Source organism: Chiloscyllium punctatum, chromosome 9 (genome assembly GCF_047496795.1).
Source record: "Chiloscyllium punctatum isolate Juve2018m chromosome 9, sChiPun1.3, whole genome shotgun sequence".
In the NCBI taxonomy this organism is placed as follows: domain Eukaryota; kingdom Metazoa; phylum Chordata; class Chondrichthyes; order Orectolobiformes; family Hemiscylliidae; genus Chiloscyllium; species Chiloscyllium punctatum.
The window spans coordinates 53,122,833-53,148,128 of NC_092747.1; the positions used below are offsets into that span (position 1 = coordinate 53,122,833).

General features: G+C 40.9%; 2 protein-coding genes across 10 annotated transcripts in view; one reads left to right on the forward strand and one right to left on the reverse strand.

Annotated features, from left to right (window-relative positions):
* Window positions 1-17,600, forward strand: part of upf3a (UPF3A regulator of nonsense mediated mRNA decay) — a 71,971-nt gene extending 54,371 nt beyond the window's left edge. For 2 of the 7 annotated variants that reach the window (XM_072577523.1, XM_072577528.1), the window contains 3 exons: window positions 6,507-6,557; window positions 7,723-7,830; window positions 15,952-17,598. In XM_072577523.1, the coding sequence (XP_072433624.1) occupies window positions 6,507-6,557; window positions 7,723-7,830; window positions 15,952-16,122 (330 nt within the window). In that variant the 3' untranslated portion in view covers window positions 16,123-17,598. Of the gene's footprint in view, window positions 1-6,506; window positions 6,558-7,722; window positions 7,831-15,951 lie in introns of all 7 variants that reach the window. The other 5 variants (XM_072577529.1, XM_072577530.1, XM_072577526.1 and 2 more) reach the window with 4 other exon arrangements.
* Window positions 1-25,296, reverse strand: part of LOC140481396 (uncharacterized) — a 70,795-nt gene that overhangs the window by 28,033 nt on the left and 17,466 nt on the right. For 2 of the 3 annotated variants that reach the window (XR_011961518.1, XR_011961517.1), the window contains one exon: window positions 17,730-18,769. The exons of the other annotated variant lie outside the window; for it this stretch is intronic. The gene's annotated coding sequence lies outside the window, so the exon portion shown is untranslated. Of the gene's footprint in view, window positions 1-17,729; window positions 18,770-25,296 lie in introns of those variants that run through there. 3 annotated transcript variants of the gene reach the window in all.

A 25,296-nucleotide genomic window follows, 5' to 3' on the forward strand; every position in this document is an offset into this window, starting at 1 on the left:
ATGCTCTCAGTTCCTTCATCTAGATGATTAATGTATAATGCATAATATGGTAGAGTTCAGTCTGGAGTTTGAAAGGGAGAAGGCGAAATCTGATGTAATGGTGTTACAGTTGAATAAAGGTAATTATGAGGGCATGAGAGAGGAACTGACTAAAATAGACTGGAAGCAGAGGCTAACCGGGAAGACACTAGAGCAAAAATGGCAGGAGTTTGTAGGTATAATTGAGGACACTGTACAGAGGTTCATTCCCAAGAAAAGAAAGATTAACCGGGGAGGGATTAGACAACCTTGGCTGACAAAGGAAGTCAGGAAATGTATTAAAGAAAAAGAGAGATCCTATAAAGTGGCTAAGAACAGTGGGAAATCAGAAGATTGGGAAGGATACAAAAGCAAACAGAGGATAACAAAGAGTGTAATAAGAAATGAGAGGATCAAATATGAAGGTAGGCTAGCCAGTAATATTAGAAATAATAGTAAAAGTTTCTTTCAGTACATAAGAAACAAACGACAGGCAAAAGTAGACATTGGGCCACTTCAAACTGATGCAGGGAGCCTAGTGATGGGAGATAAGGAAATAGCAGGAGAACTTAACAAGTACTTTGCGTCAGTTTTCACAGTGGAAGACAGGAGTAATATCCCAAAAATTAAAGGGTGTCACGGGGCTGAGTTGAGTATGGTTGCCATTACGAAAGAGATAGTGCTAGAAAAGTTAAAAAGTCTTAAAATTGATAAATCTCCTGGCCCCGATGGGATACACCCTAGAGTTCTGAGAGAGGTTGCTGAGGAAATAGCAGAGGCATTGGTTGAGATCTTTCAAGAGTCACTGGAGTCAGGAAAGGTCCCGGACGATTGGAAGATGGCTGTAGTAACCCCCTTGTTCAAGAAAGGATCAAGGCAAAAGATGGAAAATTATAGGCCAATCAGCTTAACCTCGGTTGTTGGTAAAATTCTAGAATCCATCATTAAGGATGAGGTTTCTAAATTCTTGGAAGAGCAGAGTCTGATTAGAACAAGTCAACATGGATTTAGTAAAGGGAGGTCATGCCTGACAAACCTGTTGGAATTTTTTGAAGAGGTAACAAGTAGGTTAGACCAGGGGAACCCAGTGGATGTGGTCTATCTGGACTTTCAAAAGGCCTTTGATAAGGTGCCACACGGGAGACTGCTGAGCAAGGTGAGGGCCCATGGTGTTCGAGGTGAGCTGCTGGGATGGATTGAGGATTGGCTATCTAACAGAAGGCAGAGAGTTGGGATAAAAGGTTCTTTTTCAGAATGGCAGCCGGTGACGAGCGGTGTCCCGCAGGGTTCGGTGCTGGGGCCACAGCTGTTCGCATTATATATTAATGATTTGGATGAGGGAACCGGGGGCATTCTAGCGAAGTTTGCCGATGATACAAAGTTAGGTAGACAGGCAGGTAGTACTGAGGAAGTGGGGAGGCTACAGAAGGATCTAGACAGGTTGGGAGAGTGGTCCAGGAAATGGCTGATGGAATTTAACGTGAGCAAGTGCGAGGTCTTGCACTTTGGCAAAAAGAATATAGGAATGGACTACTTTCTAAATGGTGAGAAACTTAATAAAGCCAAAGCACAAAGGGATCTGGGAGTGCTAGTCGAGGATTCTCTAAAGGTAAACATGCAGGTTGAGTCTGTGATTAAGAAAGCGAATGCAATGTTGTCTCTTATCTCAAGAGGGTTGGAATATAAAAGCAGAGATGTACTACTAAGACTTTATAAAGCTCTGGTTAGGCCCCATTTGGAGTACTGTGTCCAGTTTTGGTCCCCACACCTCAGGAAGGACATACTGGCACTGGAACGTGTCCAGCGGAGATTCACACAGATGATCCCTGGAATGACAGGTCTAGCATATGAGGAACGGCTGAGGATACTGGGATTGTATTCGTTGGAGTTTAGAAGATTAAGGGGAGATCTAATAGAGACATACAAAATAATACATGGCTTTGAAAAGGTGGATGCTAGAAAATTGTTTCTGTTAGGCGAGGAGACTAGGACCCGTGGACACAGCCTTAGAATTAGAGGGGGTCATTTCAGAACGGAAATGCGGAGACATTTCTTCAGCCAGAAGGTGGTGGGCCTGTGGAATTCATTGCCACGGAGTGCAGTGGAAGCCGGGACGCTAAATGTCTTCAAGGCCGAGATTGATAGGTTCTTGTTGTCTAGAGGAATTAAGGGCTACGGGGAGAACGCTGGCAAGTGGAGCTGAAATGCGCATCAGCCATGATTGAATGGCGGAGTGGACTCGATGGGCCGAATGGCCTTACTTCCACTCCTATGTCTTATGGTCTTATGGTCTTAAAGTGAAAAGTTGTGGTCCCAACACTGACCATTGTGGAATACCTCTAGTCACTGGCTTCCATCCTGAAAAGGACACTTTTATCATCACTCTCTGCCATCTGCCAGACAGCCAATCTTCTATTCATGCTAGTACCTTGCCTATAACACCATGGACCCTTATATACTGATTTGCTGCTTCCATGGTTTCATGCTTCTTGACAATGACTGCAGGCTTTCTGGTAGGCCACCCATTAATTCAATTATTTCAAAGAGTGTATCCATTAGCCTTCCTCATTGAAATCTTCAGAATTTATGTGCAACCTTACCCTCAACAAGCTGTCTTGATTTGTGTCTATACATGCTCAGTGTTTCACCACTTGCAGATACTGGTTCTAAGCTATTCCATAGAATCTACATTGTTCAGTATCTGAGCTAATGGCTGTGAAGCTGAGAGAGTGTGACGATGTTTCTTCTTCACAATCTTCCGGCTCCTCCACTTGATTCCACTTCCATTACTGTCTGACTAGGTTGCAGTTCTTGAATACTTGAAAAAAGCATAATATAAAATTATGATATCTCCACCCCAAAAAAAGGAGTACAAATGCTGTCATCCTTAGGTATAGTATGAGAAGAGATTGGTAGATGAAGTCTGAGTAGGATTGGTGAAGGAGGTTTAGGTGTAAGTATACTATAATCTTTGGTTCCAGCGCTCTACTGGATACAGCCTTACTTACAGCCATTCACATATTGGTAAGCACCCTCTTCTTTAAGAGGATAAGGGATTAGGCGCATCCCCACCTTCTGATCTTGACTACTGACATGAGATCTTTTAAGGCAGTACATCCACATCCTCAGGAATGGTGTCTGCCTGGTCTCACTGCTTTCTCAATGTTTACCTGTAGGGCTCCCAGGTCCATGATAGATATATGATATCTCTTCAAAGTTTGGGAGAAGGGTCCATGATAGATATATGATATCTCTTCAAAGTTTGGGAGAAGATTTGTAGCTCGGGTGCTCGTTGTAGTTCTGTTCGCCGAGCTGGGAATTTGTCTTGCAAATGTTTCGTCCCCTGTCTAGGTGACATCCTCAGTGCTTGGGAGCCTCCTGTGAAGCGCTTCTGTGCTGTTTCCTCCAGCATTTATAGTGGCCTGTCTCTGCCGCTTCCGGTTGTCAGTTTGAGCTGTCCACTGTAGTGGCCGGTATATTGGGTCCAGGTCGATGTGTTTGTTGATAGAGTCTGTGGATGAGTGCCATGCCTCTAGGAATTCCCTGGCTGTTCTCTGTTTGGCTTGCCCTATAATGGTAGCGTTGTCCCAGTCGAATTCATGTTGCTTGTCATCTGTGTGTGTGGCTACTAAGGATAGCTGATCGTGTCGTTTCGTGGCTAGTTGGTGTTCATGGATACAGATCGTTAGCTGTCTTCCTGTTTGTCCTATGTAGTGTTTTGTGCAGTCCTTGCATGGGAAGTATGCCGTCTTTGTTGATAGGTTCAACGTCCTGTTGTCTGTTCTGTATGTCCAGCAGGTTGGCTATTGTTTCTCTGGCTAGGGTTTTGTCGATGGAGGTGAACAGTGGCGTTACATCAAATGAGACAATAGTTTCTTCCTTGTCTATGTGTATATTTTTGATTATGTCCAAGAATTCCTGTGTCGATTGTATAGATTGTTTGGATCCGCTGATCAGGTGTTTCAGTTTCTGCTGTAGTTCTTTAGCCAGTTTGTGTGATGGTATCCCTGGTACTGATACTATGGGTCTGAGTGGGATGTCTGGTTTGTGCACTTTGGATAGTCCATAGAATCTGGGGGTGTTGTTGCTTTCAGGTTTCATTCTTTGTAGGTCAGACCCGGTTATCTGTCCGTTTTTTTTGTAGATTCCTAAGTGTGTTGTTTATCCTATTGGTGAGCTGTGGGGTGGGGTCAAACTCCCTCTTTTGGTAGGTGTTGGTATCTGCAAGTAGTTGTTGTGGTTTTTACATGTACTCTGCTTTGTCCAGGATGACCGTCATTCTGCCTTTGTCTGCTGGTAGTATGATTATGTTCTTATCGTTTCTTAGTGATTTTAGTGCTTCCCTCTCCTTGGTGTTGAGGTTATGTGTTTGTCTTTTTCTTGTTATCAGCGGTACGATACTTTGTCTCACTGTTTGTTGTGTCTCTTCTGTCAGTCCATTGTTCCTGAGTGTGCATTTTAGTGCTGCTAGGAAGTCTGCTGTCTTGGTGTCTCTGTGGTTGTAGTTGAGTCCCTTGGTCAGTATTGTTCTTTCCGTGTCTGTGAGCTGTCTGTGGGATAGGTTTTTAACCCAGGTGTGTGTTGTGGTGTCCTCTTCATTATGTGTTAGTTTGGCCATTTTTTCTTTTAGTGCTGTTTTTTTGCGGTGTGTTGTCCTGTTCTGTCCTATGGTGACGGCCTGTTCTATGGTGCAGGTCCATTCCTGATTGGTGGTTTTTGAAATTAATGATTTTTGGCGCACAATTTCTTGTCTGTATTTGTGTAGTCTGTTGTGAGCGTCTGTAATCATTACCTGGATCATCCTGAATCCGTTCTGCCTGGCTGTGTCCCTGGCTTGTGGATTGTTGACTGGTGGTCTGTATCTGACACATGGTGGAAGGATTCGATTCTTTCGGCATTCATGCAGGAACCGGAGTTATTCGTATGTGGCGCTTAGGCGGTTGGCACAGGATTCCCATTTCCTGGCTTGTCTTAGCGTCTCTCGCCCGTAGGTGTTCAAAGTTTGGGAGAAGATTTGTAGCTCGGGTGCTCGTTGTTGTGGTTCTGTTCGCCGAGCTGGGAATTTGTCTTGCAAACGTTTCGTCCCCTGTCTAGGTGACATCCTCAGTGCTTGGGAGCCTCCTGTGAAGCACTTCTGTGCTGTTTCCTCCAGCATTTATAGTGGCCTGTCTCTGCCGCTTCCGGTTGTCAGTTCCAGCTGTCCGCTGTAGTGGCCGGTATATTGGGTCCAGGTCGATGTGTTTGTTGATAGAGTCTGTGGATGAGTGCCATGCCTCTAGGAATTCCCTGGCTGCACAATTCCCATGCAAGGACTGCACAAAACACTACATTGGACAAACAGGAAGACAGCTAACGATCCGTATCCATGAACACCAACTAGCCATGAAATGACACGACCAGCTATCCTTAGTAGTCACACAGACAGATGACAAGCAACATGAGTTCGACTGGGACAACGCTACCATTATAGGGCAAGCCAAACAGAGAACAGCCAGGGAATTCCTAGAGGCATGGCACTCATCCACAGACTCTATCAACAAACACATCGACCTGGACCCAATATACCGGCCACTACAGCGAACAGCTGGAACTGACAACCGGAAGCGGCAGAGACAGGCCACTATAAATGCTGGAGGAAACAGCACAGAAGCGCTTCACAGGAGGCTCCCAAGCACTGAGGATGTCACCTAGACAGGGGACGAAACGTTTGCAAGACAAATTCCCAGCTCGGCGAACAGAACCACAACAATATGATATCTCTCTCAACCTTCCCTTCACTCTGCACCAAGGCTTCCAGTACAGTATGGAAAAATTTTGGAGTCCTCCCTTTACCATGCAATGGCTTTCCTATATCTTTACCAGGTTAGTCTCACTTTTACAACATCCTTTAGAAGCAGATGTGCAGTGGTAATGCCCAAGTATTACCCTGCTGTCCAAGCTAATGCTCTTGAGGCGTGGATTTAAATTCCACCATGGCAACTAGTAGAGTTTAAATACAATTAATCATATGAAATTGAAAACCTCCCTTAACAACGATAACCATTAAACTACTTTTGATTATCTTAACCTTCCTAGTTTTACTAATTCTCTTTAGAAAAAGAAATATGCTAACTTTACCTGGCCTAGCCTACATGTGACTCCAGGTCCCATAACAATGACTTTTGACTGCTATGTGAAAGCAAGAAAGAAAGCACTCTAATCAATGAAAATTAGGATAGCAAAAATTGCTGGCTTTGCTAGGAATGCCTACACCCTGTTTTTTTTTTAAAAAAAGAAAAATCTGATGGAAATGCATACCCGCTTTAAAAGGAGAATGGTGCAAGCTAGCTTTAGGTTAAGTGAACCTCTTTCAATTTTTCACCTCCTGCTCAGGCATGCAGTTACTCAAAGGCGCATTAATACTGGCTGCATTCTAATATAATTTAATCAACATGTAAGGTGATTGTCAGACTTCTGTGGAAAGTGCATAAAAGTTTTCTGTTTTGCAGATGACACCAACATATGAAATAAAATTGAACAATGGAACTAAACTTAAGCTGGTCAGTGTTTCATTTGGATAAGAATAGTGTGATTAATAAAGTAGCAATTAATTGGAAAGGGAATTGGCACCAACTGGATCAGTCATGCTATCGATAAGAGATAAATGGCTGAAATTCCTGTTTACGAAAAGAAAATTCATTTGAATTATTCACATTTGAATGTGAAGTAATTTCCATTTTATACCTAATGCTGTTTTGTAAATATTTCTGAAAGCAGGAATTTCACCCAAAGATTATTTAAGTTCCTGGAAATAATTTGCAAAATGGTTAATTGCAATAAAATTACTTATGTGATTTAGGGTATAAATCAAAAATTTGGCTAGAAATTCAATTTCTTACATTGCATTATCAAGGCAGGAGAGCAGTTTTGGATAGAACTTGGTTCTAGTGGAATTCCCTGTTTTTGTTGTGATAGGCGGATAGCTAGACATTGCATTTGTATATTTATCATTTTTGATTTTCCAATTACCTCTTCTCTTTTCACTTCCACATCATCAAATTCTAATCAATGCATGCCCTTGACACCAACAGTCAAAGCTGAAGACCGCTTGATGATTTGACTCCAAGGCAGGTGTAATTAAGCTGCTTCAAGGTGATAGTTGAAATGACTCACTCAGCGTTCTGCAACCTGAAAGATAGGAGAAGCCTTTTTCCCTGAAGTAACAGGATATACAACATAGCAACAGGGTATTTGGCCCAGCCAGCTCTTGCTTGTGTTTATTTTCCTCTTGAATCTCCTATATTTTTTCTAAATCTATTATCATCACTACCTATTTTCTTCTTATTTATATGCTTGTTTAGTTTCCCACAACTGCATCTTTACAATTCACTCCACTTCACTTCAACCTGTGAAAGTAGAATGTTCCATATTCTAACTGTTCTTTTGGTGAGAAGGTTTCTTTAGAATTCTCTGTTGAACTTGTTTGTAAACTCTGAATAGAAGTCTCTCTTCAAATAGAATTCAAAGTTTTCTGTCAATAGTGAATCAAGTTCTATTGCAAATAGGTCTACTATGAGGTGTAAAATGTGTTGTTTGCATAAGAGATTATCAGATTTTACAGATGAGGAAGAGTTATGGAGATGGATTAATCAATTGAAAAAAAGACTGCAGATTGTGGCAGGAATTATGGAAGGCTAGTAGGTAACTTGTGACTTTTTTTGCAAGTCATCACAGGTCAATGAAGTGGATGTGCTAGTACCAGACTTTGATAACTCATCGGAATTGAGGGGTGAGGATCAATACAAGCAGATACAGAATCACCAGATTAAGCAGGTAAATGTTGAAGGCAACTGAGGATATAGGAATATTGATTATTGAGGATAGGATGCCATTATAGTCTGTCAGGCAGTTTAAAATAATAAAATGCTACTGCAGTGGTATTGCAAAAACAAACATGTAAATGGATGAAGACGAAACAAAAGTAGCGAAAGCATTTAGATTGTAGACAAAGGTATTTTACTTAGATTAGATTACTTACAGTGTGAAAACAGGCCCTTCGGCCCAACAAGTCCACACCGACCCGCCGAAGCGCAACCCACCCATACCCCTACATTTTCCCCTTCACCTAACACTACGGGCAATTTAGCATGGCCGATTCACCTGACCTGCACATCTTTGGACTGTGGGAGGAAACCCACGCAGACATGGGGAGAACTTGCAAACTCCACACAGTCGCCTGAGGCGGGAATTGAACCCGGGTCTCTGGCGCTGTGAGGCAGCAGTGCTAACCACTGTGCCACCCACACGGCACTAAAGAAAATGAATAGTGATATGGATAACACACAGGCTCAGGTCTCTAGGAGAAAGTGAGGACTGCAGATGCTGGAGATCAGAATCGAGAGTATGGTGCTGGAAAAGCACAGCAGTTCATGCAGCATCCGAGGAGCAGGAGAATCGACGTCAATCATTCCTGATGAAGGGCTTATGCTCCTCGGATGCTGCCTGACCAGCTGTGCTTTTCCAGTACTATACTATAGGCTGAGATCTCTGAATGGCCAAGGGACAGACATACCATCACCTCCTCAAAATATGCATCAGGATCCCTTGGAAGTCCCAGTGTAATCACCCAGGAAAGTTAAACAGCTGATGGGCAATTTATCCTGCATTCTGAATCCTAAGAAAAGGCTATGACTGATTAAAACAGTAACTGTACTGGATAATTTTACAACTGAGTCAAATTGAAGGATCGTCTATCTGGAGATGATTCTGAAAAAATGAGGAACATAAGTGAGTTTTCATTGTCTGATTAGGGTTGGAGATAAGGTTTCCAATACTAATCGGAAGACCTGAATTGTTTACCCAGACTTGCATACAGGAAAGACTGTAAAAGCTGTGGAAGTGGATGGAAAGAATTGGGCATATAGGAAGAAGAGGTGTTGCAAAGATGTTCCTATTATTTAGTGACAATGTCCCCAGTAGCATGACTGCCAGTTAAGAACAAGTCCAGGAAGACAACTTCAGCAATAGCTGGAGTTCCTGAACAAAATAGGCTCAAAACCACAACATCTTTACTACTGATCACATTTATCCAAGTCAACAAAGGGCTATAATCTTATGAGGAGATATTAGGGAATTGATTACTAGTGAGATCCTGCTACGTTGAAAACAAACCATTGAGAGATCTCTGTGCAAGTGATACGAACGTGGTGCCAGGCAAAAACACACCCATAACATTTGCATCAGTACCAAACAATGCAATCAAATTTATTATCTTGGTAAACGTATTGACTATATGCATGAGTTTATGAAGGCTGTGATTCTGTCTGACTAACCTGCAGTGTTTTCTAGAAAGTGCAAAGTCGTAGTTCCTTGAAAGTGGAGTCCCAGGTAGATGGGATAGTGAAGGTGGTATTTGGTATGCTTGCCTTTATTGGTCAGTGCATTGAGTATAGGATTTGGGAGGTCATGTTGCGGCAGTACAGGACAGTGGTTAGGCCACTTTTGGAAAACTACATGCAGTTCTGGTCTCCATACTATCGGAAGGATGTTGTGAAACTTGAAATGCTACTGAAAAGATTTACAAGGATATTGGCAGGGTTAGAGGTTTTGAGCTGTAGAGAGAGGCTGAATAGACTGGGGGTTTTTTCCTGAAGCGTTAGAGGCTGAGGGCGACCTTTTCGAGGCTTAAAAAATCATAAGGGGCATGGATGCAGCAAATATTTAAGGTCTTTTCCCTAGGGTGAGAGAGTCCAAAACTAGAGGGGAAGGATTTAAGAGACCTAAGGGACAACATTTTCTCACAGAGGGGGTATCCATGTATGGAATGTGCTGCTAGAGGAAATGGTGGAGACGTTTACAATATGTAAACTGTATCTGGATGGGTATTTGAGTAGGAAGGTTTTAGAGGAAAATGGGCCAAGTGCTGGCAAATGGGACTAGATTAATTTAGGATATTTGGTTTACAAGTTGAACTGAAGGGTCTGTTTCAGTACTGTACAGCTCTATGACTCTAAGTGGTAACTGAAGTAATCAATTTGGAGCCCTATAGCAATATCTACCTTTACACTTTGGGGAAAAAAAACTTGTAGAAATTCTACTGATGGGGAAATAGAATTGGAAGAAAACAGGCACTCAACAGGAGATTAATATTCAAGTGAATAATTGGCTGAATGGAGTGCCCCCAACACATTGAGTGGTACTTGGCTACAAAATTACCATTTTCATGATGTGCTATCCTGCACAAATTTGTTAGGAGTGCTACTATATTGATTAATACAGTTTTGTAAGTCGTTTGCCTTAACAGGTTTTAAGCTAAAACAAAACAAAAGTTTTTAGAAAAGCTCAGCAGATCTGGCAGCATCTGTGCAGAGAAATCAGAGTTAATGTTCTTCTCAGAAGAAGGTTCGCTGGACCCAAAACATTAACTCTGAGTTTTCTTCACAGATGCTGCCAGACCTGCTGAGACTTTCCAGCAACTTCTGATTTTGTGTCTGATTTACAGCATTGCAGTTTTTCCGAGTTTTTAGTTCGGTTTAAAACTAACCTCATATGCAAATTAGGAGCCTGTCTCAGAATCTCTGCTAGGAGTTTGCATGGAGCATGGGCCTATTTTACAAAAGATTATCAAGTCCATAATCAGCCTAACCTTAAATGCATAATTGGATGCCTAACAAATTTGCTTTTATTCTTTGTCTCTCTTTATGTAGAGCCCAGTTTCCAATTCCACAACACTTCTGAAAGCCACCCTGGCATACGTTAGCTTCTCTCCTGTACTCATTCACCATCCGCAGCCTCCAACATTTACTGGGTATTCTGCTGGTGAGGCAGGCATGCTAACTTGATCATGCAGTGGTAGCCCACCTCGCATAATTTCACTCCCTGTACCTTTTAGTTTTCACTTCTAATCTTATGTAATTTTCCTTCTGTACTTAAGTTTCTGACGCTGGAAGGTTTTCAGCTGACATAATTGGTCTTACGAAGAACACCCTTCACACTCAACATTCCACTTCCCACTTTCTAAAGAAACTCCCACTTCTCTGATATCTCCAATACGATTTGGCCAGACTCAGAAATCAGGCTGTGTATCATTGTTGAGTCCCTGCCTCGATCTTTTTCACTGAAAAGGACTCCCGTTGTGTCAGCATCCTTGTTCTGCTCTCAGCCTGTTGTATTCAGCTCACAGGATAGCAGTCTTATGTATGCTGTGTCTTCATTGAATGCCGTAACACGGATGCTGCAGTGAGAGTCTCATAATGGTAGTTACTTGACTACAAGCCAAGAGACCTATTGGTACAGCATTAAATCTTGATCCCCTGCATGCCCTTTTTGTAGAAAATAGCAAATGAATTTTTATCACTTACACTGAGTTACTTGCTGTACACATAACTGCTCTAATGCATTCGAAGATCATTATTCTCTTTAATCTCTACACATGCATTGCACACACAGTCTTTAAGTCATACCAGTGTTTTAATGGTATGTGTGAAAATTATTCTCAGTTGTCATCTGATGATGTCCCTTCTTCAGGAGTGTTACTTATGTATCTTATGTTACTTGTTGCTGTGGTACCTGTTGTTGCTTCATTTTAGTTGTTGGAATGTTATAGTCCATTGAGAATGATGGTTAATATGTAGTCTGTGCAAATGTGAAGCTCATATCTTCCTGATCAGCCACCTGCAGAAAGGAATAGTTTTTCTAGTTGTGCTTAAGTGCCTGCACTTATAGTAGTATATCCAATTGTTCACTTCCGTTCTGTATGATCAAGGTGACAGCTGCTCTATACAGCTCCCAAATTGGCACTTAGCTGCCATGTTTTAAGAGTCATAGAGTTATACTGCACAGAAATATACCTTTCAGTCTCCAACTAGTCCATGCTGACTAGATATCCTAAACTGATCTAGTCAGTTTACCAGCATTTGTCCCATATCCCTCTAAATACTTCCTGTTCATGTACCCATCCAGATGACTTTTAAATGCTGTATTTGTACCTGCTTCCATCACTTCCTCTGGCAGCCCGTTCCATACACGCACCACACACTGCATGAAAATGTTGCCTGTCAGATCCCTTTTAAATCTTTCCCCTCTCACCTTAAACTTATGCCCTTTAGTTTTAGAAGCCCTTCCTGTGGTAAAAACCTTGACGATTCACCCTATTCATTCCCCTCATCATTTTATAAGCCTTTAAAAGACTACCCCTCAGCCTCTGATGCTGCCTAGGAAAAAAAGCCCCAGCCATTTCAACCTCTCCCAATTGGCCAAGCCCTCCAATCCCAGCGACATCCTTGGAAATCCTTTCTGAACCCTTTCAAGTTTAACAAATTTATCTTTCCTATAGCAGTAAGACCAGAATTGAACACAGTTTTACAAAAGTGGCCTAACCAATGTCTGTACTGCCGCAGCATGACGTTCCAACTCTTATGCTCAATGCACTGACCAATGAAGGCAAACATGCCAAATGCTGCCTTCACCACTCTGTCTACCTGTGACTCCATTTTCAAGGAACTGTGCACCTGCACCCCTCAGTCTCTTTGTTTGGACACTTCTTAGAGCCCTACCATTGACTATAAGTTCTGCCCTGATTTGCCTGACCATAATGCAACACCTCTTTATTCCTTGACTGGCTGTCTAACTCTCTCAACTCTGGCAATGGTTCAGCAGTTTTGTCAAATTGAAATTTGGCTTTCTGACATTTCAGCTTGATTTTGTCACTCATGCATGTTACAGCTTCTGGCCTTAGTAGCTTTTCTTGACTTTGGAAGAATAGATTGAATATAGTATGACATTAGTCTGGACTGGATACGTTCTAAGTCTTCAGTTGGTTTGTTTCTCCGTCCGAAGATTGCTATGTGCACATCTGTGCAGAATTCACTCAATTTCTTTGGTGATTTTGCTTGCTATCACAACTTTTCTATTTCAATGGGAATAGTGCGGAGACAGTATCGAACTTCCCAAACGTTTTATGAAGCAGCTGAATTCCTCATTCAATCTGATAGCCATTATCACTTATCACAGTGGAATCCTCTAATGACTGAAATGTGCTTTCAGAAATTCTACAATATCACTGGTAGTTGTTGATGTTGGCTTGTTGAAATCCCACTAATCAGAATAGTAGTCTATTGTAACAAGATAATCCATTCCTGTGTCTGTCTGGGATTTTGTTCTAGCCTGCTTAACATAGTGTTCATTACACGTACTGCACTGGTTGATGTGATCCTTAATTTTAGTACTCCTCCATTTAGCCAGTAGAGTATATCTTTTGCCTTCCTCCGACTCAACTCAATCTTTTGGTGTCTTGCAACTCCTCAGGGATATTGACTGTATTTCCTTCATGCAATTGCATCATTTCTATTTGCCTATACACTCTTGTGACCACAGTAGTGTCCATGATACTTACAGGCCATCCTTTTATTACTACTTGGAAAGTTTCTTCCTGTCAAGTAATTTGCTTTATTTGAAAAAGGAACTTTTCTGTTACATTTAATGTGTCTACTTGATTGAAGACTTTCAGTGCATTTTGAGCTGCAGTTTAATTTTGAACTTGAAAGATTTCACACATGTTCATAGCATCTGCAACTTTCTTCATAGGGAGTACTGTTGTTGACAGCATATCAATAACATAGTTATTTCCCTTGCACATGTATCTTGTCAAGATAATATCTTTGTAACTAGATAATAATGTTTGCAGATGTTTTTAAAGCAGACAGAAGCTTGAGGAAAATACTTTTAAGTGACTTATGGCTGAACTTGACATTTCACTTTTCCTCTTCCGAACGGATAACGATAAAACTATTCACACGCAAAGACAATGACCAGGCATTCGTTCTTAATTTAGATTTTAGCTTACTATTTCTGTTGATGCCCTGGATGGAAGTGCAGCCAGTTCCCTTGCTGCATTAAAGTTACTTAAAGTGAAGGTGATGGCCTTGTGGTATTATCGCTAACTATTAGTTCAGAGACTGAAGTAATGTCTGGGGACCCGGGTTCAAATCCTGCCATGGTGGAATTTAAGTTCAGTCAAAAAATCTGGAATTAAGAGTCTAATGACCTTGAAACTGCTGACAATGGTCAAAAACTGATCTGATTCACTCTTTTTTTTTGTGTGCTCTAACATTGCCAAACACATTCCTCTACTAAAATGTGTGCATAGCGTAGTGATTGGAATTCGGTTGGGCAGGTGGATCACATTGAGGGCTCTGATTGGGCCAGAATAATAACAATCAGGGTGTCCTAGCTGACAGATATAAACAGGAGTTTAAACTGAATAAAGATTTGTATACCTTATGTCTTTCACCTGCGCACACACACACAACATGGGTGCTGGGGAAAAATAAGCACTACCGCAGTTAGGTGGTAGTGTTTTAAAAAAAAAGGAGAAACAAATAAACAGAAGTGTGAAGGGGTTCTGCTCACTAAAAGAAAATAAACAGGAATTTAATGGCAAAATTAGAAGCGAGCAAAGGGTAAAAGTAAAGTTGACTCTTAATATCTCAATCAACAGCAATTGGCTGATATGATTTGTGATGCAGCATGATGCCAACAGGAGGTTCAGTTCCCATATGGCTGAATTCATCATGTAGGTCCTGCTTTACCCCTTGCCTGAGACACGGTGACTTTCAGGCTAAACTCACTAATACTTGACTCTCTGTAATGAGAGGGTGGCCATATGGTCCAAGAGACTATGGCGACAATCACTTTACCTCTCCAGGTGGCTATGGAGGCAGGAGATGGAAGGATTTTCTGTGACTGTTAGGAAGAAGAGCTTTGCAACTGTATCCCTCTGAAACACTTCAAATGCTTGTTGCTAGCATTGGCCAATTATATCTGTGGTATCTTCACTTTTTAAACTAGTTCAATCTATTTTTAAATGCTGTAGTGAATATTCACTTGGGTGGTGTCATTTTCCACCCCGTAGCAGGAAATTTGCATTGAAAAGCATCAATGCCCCTTACATATAGTTGAAGCTGATGAAGCAAATAAGTTGAGATCGTACTGATGCCAAACCACCAGATGAGACGCATTTCTTGTGATCACCTTTTAACAAAAATCTTCATCCCTTTAATTCTCTTCTACTAGTCTGGTCTAATAATTAGTCACCAAATGTTTATCACTTGTATAAATCCCCTCATGGCATTAAAGTCAAGTAAAACCTCTGCTGTTTACTTGCTAAACTTACAAATCTGATCAATTCTGTCTTTTCCATTTAGAATATTTAAGAAATTATTTTACAAATTGTGGTGGTTGGAAACTGCAATCTATTTTCTGGCAAGTTTTATACTTTGAAGATACTTCACTTAGCCATAGAAAGCAATGCAAAAATTCTTTGACATTTTGTCTAAAATTATCAAATTTGAAAAGTTAATTCTCAGCATAAGAAATGATGTCCTCCATAAAGATTTTATACTGTCCAATTAATATTACCATGTATGAGTAAGATGAGAAATTTCATGACACTGCTTTTGGCTAATAAAATTCTCCTGAGCATGCTATTGGCAATGATAGTAAATACTTAATTAGACCATTATTACCAAACATTTCTTGGCTTTCTTGTAAAGTGAAGTGTTACCGTATTTGTTGATTCAACTGTAAAGTTGAAACCATGGAATGGAGAGATTGTGCATTAAAAAACTCCACAGCTGCAAAAATGTTGAGAATTTAAATCAGAAAACATGGAAACCCTGTTCTTTTTGTCAACTAACTCATAATTTAATCCTTTTAATCAGTGGATTACTTTAACACACTTAAGGTTTTTTTGGCTTTGCTAGGAGTACAATTTATCCATAAATTAATGATGCACAGGGAAAAACCATATTATAGAGTTTGAGTTTCATGTTTTCTGCCTTGAGATCACATTGCACTGTAAAGAAATATAGTTTGCAGTGTTTATAAAAACATGTATCACCATACAACCACACAGCTTTTGCACTGTACCACTTTTTCTGTTTCATTGTTGTTCAGGACCGTCCAGCTATGCAGTTGTATCAACCTGGAGCACGCTGCCGAACTCGTCTAGGATCTGGTGGAAAAGCATTTGACTATTGCAGTAAATCCTCTGAAGACAGCGCTGAGAGAAAATATGAAGATGATAGCTCTGTTGGAGCTGGTTCTGAGAAGAGTTGTGAAGAATGAAAAAGTACTAACTAGGGTGATCACTTGAGCAGAACACTTATTACAGCATGAAGACAGATTACTGCACAAAGCATTACAATGTACAAAGGTCATCTCACTGCTGATTAAGTTATCTGGTATTGTTAATAGTACTGTAATTTATTGTTAGCAATTTGTCAACTGTAGTTCACCCAGTTTAGTAAAGTAGATAAAAGATTGGCTTTATATAAGTGAAATATCATAAAGCAAACCACATTCAACTTTGCACCACTTATGTGAAGTAGTATTCAAATTTGAAGATGATAGTAGTTGTGAATGGTAGTGCCAGTTATTTTGGATAGTTTCGTTCGGTTACGCAATGTATACTAAGATTTTGATTCTGATGGAATGGTAGTTTTTAGATTATCCTGGTAACAGCAGGAATTTACTCAATCTGCACGTATGATTCAGGTGAACGTTCTTCCAAATTTAAATATAGAATGATGAGCCCATTTAAGCAAATTTGTGACAGTTTTTCAATACTTGTGACCCATGAGAACACAAAGGGTGGGTTTATGTTATTTTCCAGTTGATGTGAAATTACTTTTGGCGTGTATTGATGCAAAAGTGGTAAGACAATTCTGGCATCAGATCTTGATCTGACTCTGGCATCTCGGTTTGTTCCAATCAGTACTTATCTAATCACATTTGCTGAATTATAATTTCAACTTAGTATAAATCAGCATTTAAAACTACATGGCTAGTCCAAAACATTCTTATTTATCCAAGTACAAATACCTAGTACTTCTTCGTGACTAACTTCTTCATAGCCCACAGGGATGCACATTTAGCAATATAACCTACACATTAATTTCCCATACACCAATGTGAGATCAACAGCTGAAATATTACTTCATCCTAAGATTCATAATCAGTTTTAAGCCTTTGGAAAGTTATTGGTGTTGAAGATGGAATAGCATTTGAGCTGGCAGACTGTTCCAATTTCATGATCGTCTTGTGTGTGCCATTCCATATTTGCACCACAAGCACAAGTTCCATCTTTAGTACAAGCATGTTAATATTTTGAAGTACCTTTTTCAACATGACTGTGAAACATCAGAAACGATAACTTTAAAACTTTTTGTTTGGATGATCTTTAGCATTACAGAAATGCCATTACAGTTCGCGTTGCTGCTTTTATGCTTTGTCTGGAATGCTTAGATTTCATTTGACATATTGGAGTTTGTATTATCAAATTAGATAGTGTTAGCTATTCTATTTTGAAAGTTTCTTGAAATTCTGTTCACCCAACTTGTATTCCTGTTTTATTGTTTCATCAGCAACAATGACAAGACAGTCAAACAGTGTTATTTATTAGTAAATTTCTAACTGAACAGCTGAATTGCACTGCTGTTTTAAGGTGTAAATATGTGATATGTAAGTTATTTGCTCCATAATGGACAGTTAAGTTATTGTTTGATTCTTGACTTAGATGTATCTGTGAAATAATTAAATAATACAATTAAATGGTACTTGTTTTCAGAAATGTTTGTTTGTTGTGAAATGGGTTAAATTAAAATTTTAAAAATCTCATTTCTAGACATGATTTTAGGAATGTCAGTTGCCACTGTACATACAGTCTTGAGTATGTAATAGGTATCCTTTGCTCTGAAAAAATGTATTAAAATATTTTGCTAGGTTTGTAGTGAAGATTATTTTTAACTTTATACAGTGAAGTACACCTAATTTTCTGTTGATACTCTTTATTTAAAACCAAAACTACTGTTTACACTTGTTGGATTTACCATGTTATTTATTTTCATAATACCTTTTTAAAACTGTATTCTTGCTACCAATGTTGCCTATTTGAGGAGAAGCAACATTTTAAAGGATTTTTAAATAGCTAACTTTTAAGAATTATAATTACCAACAAATTCCATTCAATGCTCATTTTCTTTTCTATAAACTTTGCTGGCTGGGCCAATGTTTACTCCCCCATCTCTGGTTGCCCTTGAGAAGAAGGGAGTGAACTGCCAATTTAAATTGCTGTGTCCATTTGGTATAGTTACTCCCACAGTGATATTGGGGAGGAGGTACCAGGTTTTTGACCCAGTGACAATTAAGAAATGGCGATATATTCCATGGCAGGATGGTGGGAGGTTTGGCGAGAACCTACAAGTGCTAATATTCACATGTATCTGCTGCCCTTTTATTTCTTGGTGATGATCATGAGTTTGGAAGGTGCTTCCAAGGAGCCTTGTAAATTTCTGCAGTGCATCTTGGAGATAGTACACACTGTTCCTGCTGCATGACAGTTATAGTGTTATGGACCAGACCAGACCCCCTCAAAATATATGAAGAAGATAACCTAGACCTTAACTTTTTCTTATTTTAAAGACAAGTGCCAGGCATTTCATTCTGGATGCAATTCAATTGGTCAAACTACCACTCTTGAAACAAAACACACTTTATTCATACACTATAGTTAAAAGACAACAAAAGAAAGTAGAAATTGAAATAACTTAAATCTATTGGAAAATTTAACAGAGTAATAGATTATTTGACTACTAAATAGGAACAGTTCCAATATTGTAACATCTTATAGACATACCGTAGACAAAAGCAAATTCAGTAAAATAGATTGTCCCATGCGCAATTCAAGGAGCAGGAAGAGAACCCCTGCATTTGGCTGTAACAGAGAGGAAAAATAGCTTCAAGACCCTACAGCAACTGCTACTGAAAACTAAAAGTCCTGGTTCTGGGGGAGCTTGACCCCACCCATTCCAGCTGTTTCTTTTGTTCTAACATTTAAATGCTTCACAAGCTGTTTATTGGATTCAAATAGACAGCTCAGTACCTCAGTCTTAAAACCCGATAATCTTAAAAAAAAGGACAAAATACACCTCTTATAGTTTCACCACACCTTAAAAAAACCATCAGTATTTAAAGATAACTTCATTTTAAAAAATATTTAGTCTTTAGTGTTCATACACTACAATTTTTTTAGATTAGATTCCCTGCAGTGTGGAAACAGGCCCTTCAGCCCAACAAGTCCATACCGACCCTCCAAAGAGCAATCCACCCAGACCCATTCCCCTACATTTACCCCTGACTCATGCACCTAACACTACGGGCAATTTAGTATGGTCAATTCACCTGACCTGCACATCTTTGGACTGTGGGAGGAAACCGGAGCACCCGGAGAAAACCCACATTGCACATTCTCCCTGTGTCTAACTCCACACAGACAGTCGCCCAAGGCTGGAGTCGAATCTGGGACCCTGGTGCTGTGAGGCAGCAGTGCTAATCACCGTGCCACATTCACTCTAAACATGCAAACTGGCTACTACAGCCCATTTCAGTCTATTTTTCCCACCATCAAACGCTAAAGTCACAGGAAAGACATACACTTAATGGTAAGGTCCTGGGAAGTGTTGCTGAACAGAGACTTTGGAGTGCAGGTTTGTAGTTCCTTAAAGGTGGAGTCACAGGTAGATAGGATAGTGAAGGTGTTTGGTATGTTTTCCTTTATTGGTCAGAGCATTGCGTATAGCAGTTGGGAGGTCATATTGCGGCCAATTGAGTGGTCACAATAATAAAAAATACAGACTTCTGGGAAGAATTTTATCATTAAATATTTCCAAAAGATTTTAAGGGGTTATAATCAGAATATACAATTATCTCAGACGCATTACTGGCAGTATAAATGTTGAGATGTTGCAACGCCAACACCATGCTTAAAGTCTCTTCCATCAGGGAAGATTTGTGTTGATAATTATTCAACTTTCTGGAAAAGTACTCAATAGGTCTTTCTATCCTGTCATCTTTTTTTGCAAGAATACAGCACCAAGACCCACATTACTCGTGTCAGTAACCACCTTGAATGGCTTTGTGTAGCTGGCTGTAGCTAACACTGGTTCAGTGGTGAATGCAGCTTTCAGGCTGTCAAATGCCATCTGACATTTACCCCATCCACTGGAATTTTCTGCACTTCAATAAGTCAGTCAGTAGAGTAAGCACACTGCTAAAATTCGGTGTGAACTTCCAATAAAAAAAAACACAGTCCCAGGAACTTTATTAGCTGCTCTTCGTTGATGGTAGGGGAACTCCCAATAATCTTTGTTTATACATCTCATCTATGTCCATATCCAAGAGTTTATTACCAAGCCTCCCTCCTGAAGTTATAGAGTCATAGAGATGTACAGCATGGAAACAGACCCTTCGGTCCAACTCGTCCAGGCCGACCAGGTATCCCAACCCAATCTAGTCCCACCTGCCAGCACCCGGCCCAAATCCCTCCAAACCCTTCCTATTCATATACCCATCCAAATGCCTCTTAAATGTTGCAGTTGTACCAGCCTCCAACACATCCTCTGGCCGCTCATTCCATATATGTACCACCCTCTGCGTGAAAAAGTTGCCCCTTAGGACTCTTTTATATCTTTCCCCTCTCACCCTAAACTGATGCCCTCTAGTTCTGGACTCCCCGACCCCAGGGAAAAGACTTTGTCTATTTATCCTATCCATGCCCCTCATAATTTTGTAAACCTCTATAATCTCCCCTCAGCCTCAGACACTCCAGGGAAAACAGCCCCAGCCTGTTCAGCCTCTCCCTGTAGCTTAGATCCTCCAACCCTGGCAACATCCTTGTAAATCTTTTCTGAACCTTTTCAAGTTTCACAACATCTTTCCAATAGGAAGGAGACCAGAGTTGCAAGCAATATTCCAACAGTGGCCTATCCAATGTCCTGTACAGCTGTTGTGGTTCTGTTCGCCGAGCTGGGAATTTGTCTTGCAAACGTTTCGTCCCTTGTCTAGGTGACATCCTCAGTGCTTGGAAGCCTCCTGTGAAGCGCTTCTGTGCTGTTTCTTCCGGCATTTATTGTGGCCTGTCTCTGCCGCTTCCGGTTGTCAGTTCGAGCTGTCCGCTGTAGTGGCCGGTATATTGGGTCCAGGTCGATGTGTTTGTTGATAGAGTCTGTGGATGAGTGCCATGCCTCTAGGAATTCCCTGGCTGTTCTCTGTTTGGCTTGCCCTATAATGGTAGCGTTGTCCCAGTCGAATTCATGTTGCTTGTCGTCTGTGTGTGTGGCTACTAAGGATAGCTGGTCGTGTCGTTTCGTTTCGTGGCTAGTTGGTGTTCGTGTATACGGATTGTTAACTGTCTTCCTGTTTGTCCGATGTAGTGTTTTGTGCAGTCCTCATTCGATGTAACGGCACTGTTCGCCTCCATCGACAAAACACTAGCCAAAGAAACAATAGCCAACCTGCTGGACAGACATAACAGACAACAGAACGTTGAACCTATCAACAAAGACGGCATACTTAAACTACTGGACTTGTGCCTCACAACACACTTCACATTCAACAACCAAATATATGAACAAATCAACGGAACACCCATGGGCTCACCGATCTCTGGACTCATAGCAGAAGCAGTAATGCAAAGGTTAGAACAAACAGTCTTACCACAAATTCAACCCAAACTCTGGGTCAGATGCGTGGATGATACCTTTGTAATAATTAAAAACACAGAAATAGAGAACACACACCAGATCATCAACACCACACTTACAGGAATCCGATTCACTAGAGAGGAAGAAAAGGACAACCAACTCCCATTCCTAGATGTGATGGTACAGAGAACACCGAACGGAGAATTCACCACAAAGGTTTACAGGAAAGCCACACACACAGACCAAGTCCTAAACTATGAAAGCAACCATCCCAACACACACAAACGAAGTTGCATCAGGACACTATTCAAAAGGGCCACAACACACTGCAGCACACCAGAACTACAAAAAGAGGAAGAGGAACACCTATACAAAGTATTCGCCAAAAACAGATATCCTCGCAATTTCATCAACAGATGCCTAAGGGAGAGACAACGGAACGAGGACATGCCGCAACCCAAAGGACTAGCCACACTACCATACATCAGGAGCATTTCTGAACTGACAGCCAGACTACTGCAACCACTAGGACTCCTAACAGCACACAAACCAACAGCCACACTCAGACAACTCACCAGAACAAAAGGACCCGATACCCAACATGAGCAAAACTAATGTAGTGTACAAAATCCCATGCAAGGACTGCACAAAACACTACATCGGACAAACAGGAAGACAGTTAACGATCCGTATACACGAACACCAACTAGCCACGAAACGACACGACCAGCTATCCTTAGTAGCCACACACACAGACGACAAGCAACACGAATTCGACTGGGACAACGCTACAATTATAGGGCAAGCCAAACAGAGAACAGCCAGGGAATTCCTAGAGGCATGGCACTCATCCACAGACTCTATCAACAAACACATCGACCTGGACCCAATATACCGGCCACTGCAGTGGACAGCTCGAACTGACAACCGGAAGCGGCACAGACAGGCCACAATAAATGCCGGAAGAAACAGCACAGAAGTGCTTCACAGGAGGCTTCCAAGCACTGAGGATGTCACCTAGACAGGGGACGAAACGTTTGCAAGACAAATTCCCAGCTTGGCGAACAGAACCACAACAACGAGCACCCGAGCTACAAATCTTCTCGCAAACTTTGAACTCCTGTACAGCTGCAACATGACCTACCAACTCCTGTACTCAACACTCTGACCAATAAAGGAAAGCCTACCAAACCCTTTCTTCACTATCTTATCTATTAGCGACTCCACTTTCAAGGAGCTATGAACCTGCACTCCAAGATCTCTTTGGGAGTGTTGCCGAACAAATACCTTACCATTAAGTGTATAAGTCCTGCTAAGATTTGCTTTCCCAAAATGCAGCACCTCGCATTTATCTGAGTTGATCAAACAATTCTGATAGGTGTTCCAAATATTCCTTTCACGTGTGACTGAACAGGCTGGGGCTGTTTTAGTCACCATATTGTCAATATATACCACACAGTTGGGTAAAGTTGAAATGACTATTGGTTACTCTTTGAAATGTGGCTGGCGCATTTTTCATTCCAAATAGCATAACTTTAAACTGGCATAGTCCATTCAAGTGTCATGAAAGCTGAAATTTCCTTTGCTCTTTCAATTAAAAGGTACCTGCCGTTATCCTCTGAATAAGTACAACTTAGAAACATAGTTGCTTGTCCCACCTTCCCAATACAATCTTCGAAATGTGGAATAGGATATGAATCAGATTTTGTAACTGCATTGATCTTGTCATAGTCCACACACAATCATTGGGTAGCCTCTGGTTTTGGCACAATTACTATGGGGGAGCTCCATCATCTGTAAATTACTTTGAACGCATGCTCAAAAACTATATGATCAACCTCTTTCTGAGTCTCTGCCAACTTTCGAGGGTTAAGTCTATAATTATAAGGGCAACTCCTGTATCTAAATAACGTGTAATTAGATTAGTACTTCCCAGTTTATTTCCACATATTTCCCATGTGATTGTAATAACTCAGGTCATTTTGATTTTCCTCTGGAAAATAACTCTAATTTATCCCAATTTTTGAGAACTTTCTCATTGGACAATTTAATTAGAGGAAGTTCCGATTCAGTTATATCTGAACTTGGTTCTTCATTCTGTGTTGTAATTAGTACCATACTCTCCCTTTCCTTTTCTTCACTATCAAAATACCTTTTGAGCATATTCACATGAAACACTCAGATTTCTTTCTATCTGGTGTTCTTATTAAACAATTCACCTCACTCAATTTCCTTTTGTTGATAGGGTTCACTAATGTTTACCTTTAAAAGGTTCACATAGCACTGGGAGTAACACTAACACTTTATTTCCATGAGCAACATTGTGAACTTTTGATTTCTTATCTAGTTCCTGTTTCATCGCATACTGCACTACCTTTAAATGCCCTCCCCTCCAACCTATCAGCATCACCACTCCACCCCCCCCCCCACCAAGCTCCATCTACCTATTGTCTTCTCAGCTACTTTCCCCCAGCCCCATCTTTACCCTCCTATTTATCTCTCAGCCCCTTTCCCAGCTACATTCCTGATGAAGGGCTTATTCCCAAAACATTGATTCTTGTGCCTTACAAGCGCCACACTTTTCACCTCTGATCTCCAGCATCTGCAGTCCTCGCTTTCTCCAAATGGAGAATATTCCATTACATTGCTAAATTGTATGTTGTAGCATTGGAGATGATGGCCAGGCATTGGTGAGACAGGAGGTGAGTTGCTCACCTGAGAATTCCTAGTTGTCCTTTTAACCACAGTATTTATAGGTCTGGTCCAGTTCAATTTCGGCTTAATGGCAATCCCACAAGCTGTTTGTAGTGAAAATTCAGTGATGATATTTTTGATATATAAGGACATTGAATGTCAAAGGGTGAAGGCTAGATTCTTTCCTGGAGATGATTATTGCCCAAGAGTCATTGGTCCTCTGCCCAAAGCTGGATATTATCCAGTTCTCAATAGATTTGGATATGGACTGCTTTAGAATACGAAGAGTCACAAATGATGCTGAATATCGTACAATGATCAGCAAACATCCCACTTCTGACCTTATGGTAGAGAAAAGGTCATTGATTCAAGGTAGGGGCAGAAACTTTCGACAAGTCAGGAAAATCTTTTTGATGCAAAGCACGGTCTGAACCTGCAACTCACTGCCTGTAATGGTGGTAGAGGCAAAACCTTCCCGCTATTTAAGTAGTATTTAGATGTTCACTTGCCTTGCCAAAGGCACACAAGACTATAGGCCATGCACATGGAAAATGGAATTAGATTGTGGATGCAAGTTTGCTTGCTGAGCTGGAAGGTTCATTTTCAGATGTTGCATCATCATACTAGGTAACAGTGAGCCTCCGCTGAAGCACTGGTATGGTCTGCTTTTTGTCTGTTTAGGTTTCCTTGGGTTGGTGATGTCAAGTCAATGTGTTTGTTCATAGAGTTCTGGTTAGAATGCCTCTAGGAATGCTGCTAGGAATTCTCGTGTGTGTCTGTTTGGCTTGTCCTAGGATGGATGTGTTGTCCCAGTTAAAGTGGCACTCTTCCTCATCTCTATGTAAAGATATTAGTGAGACTGGGTCATCACCAACCCAAGGAAACTTAAACACAAATAAAAAGCAGGCCACACCACTAGTACTTCATTTGAGGCTCACTGATGATATTACCTAGTATGGGGTGATGAAACATCTGAAAATGAACCTTCCAGCTCAGCAAGCAAACTTACATGCAGAACCACAACCTGAGCTACAAGTCTCAAAACTTGCTGGAATTAATTAGTTAG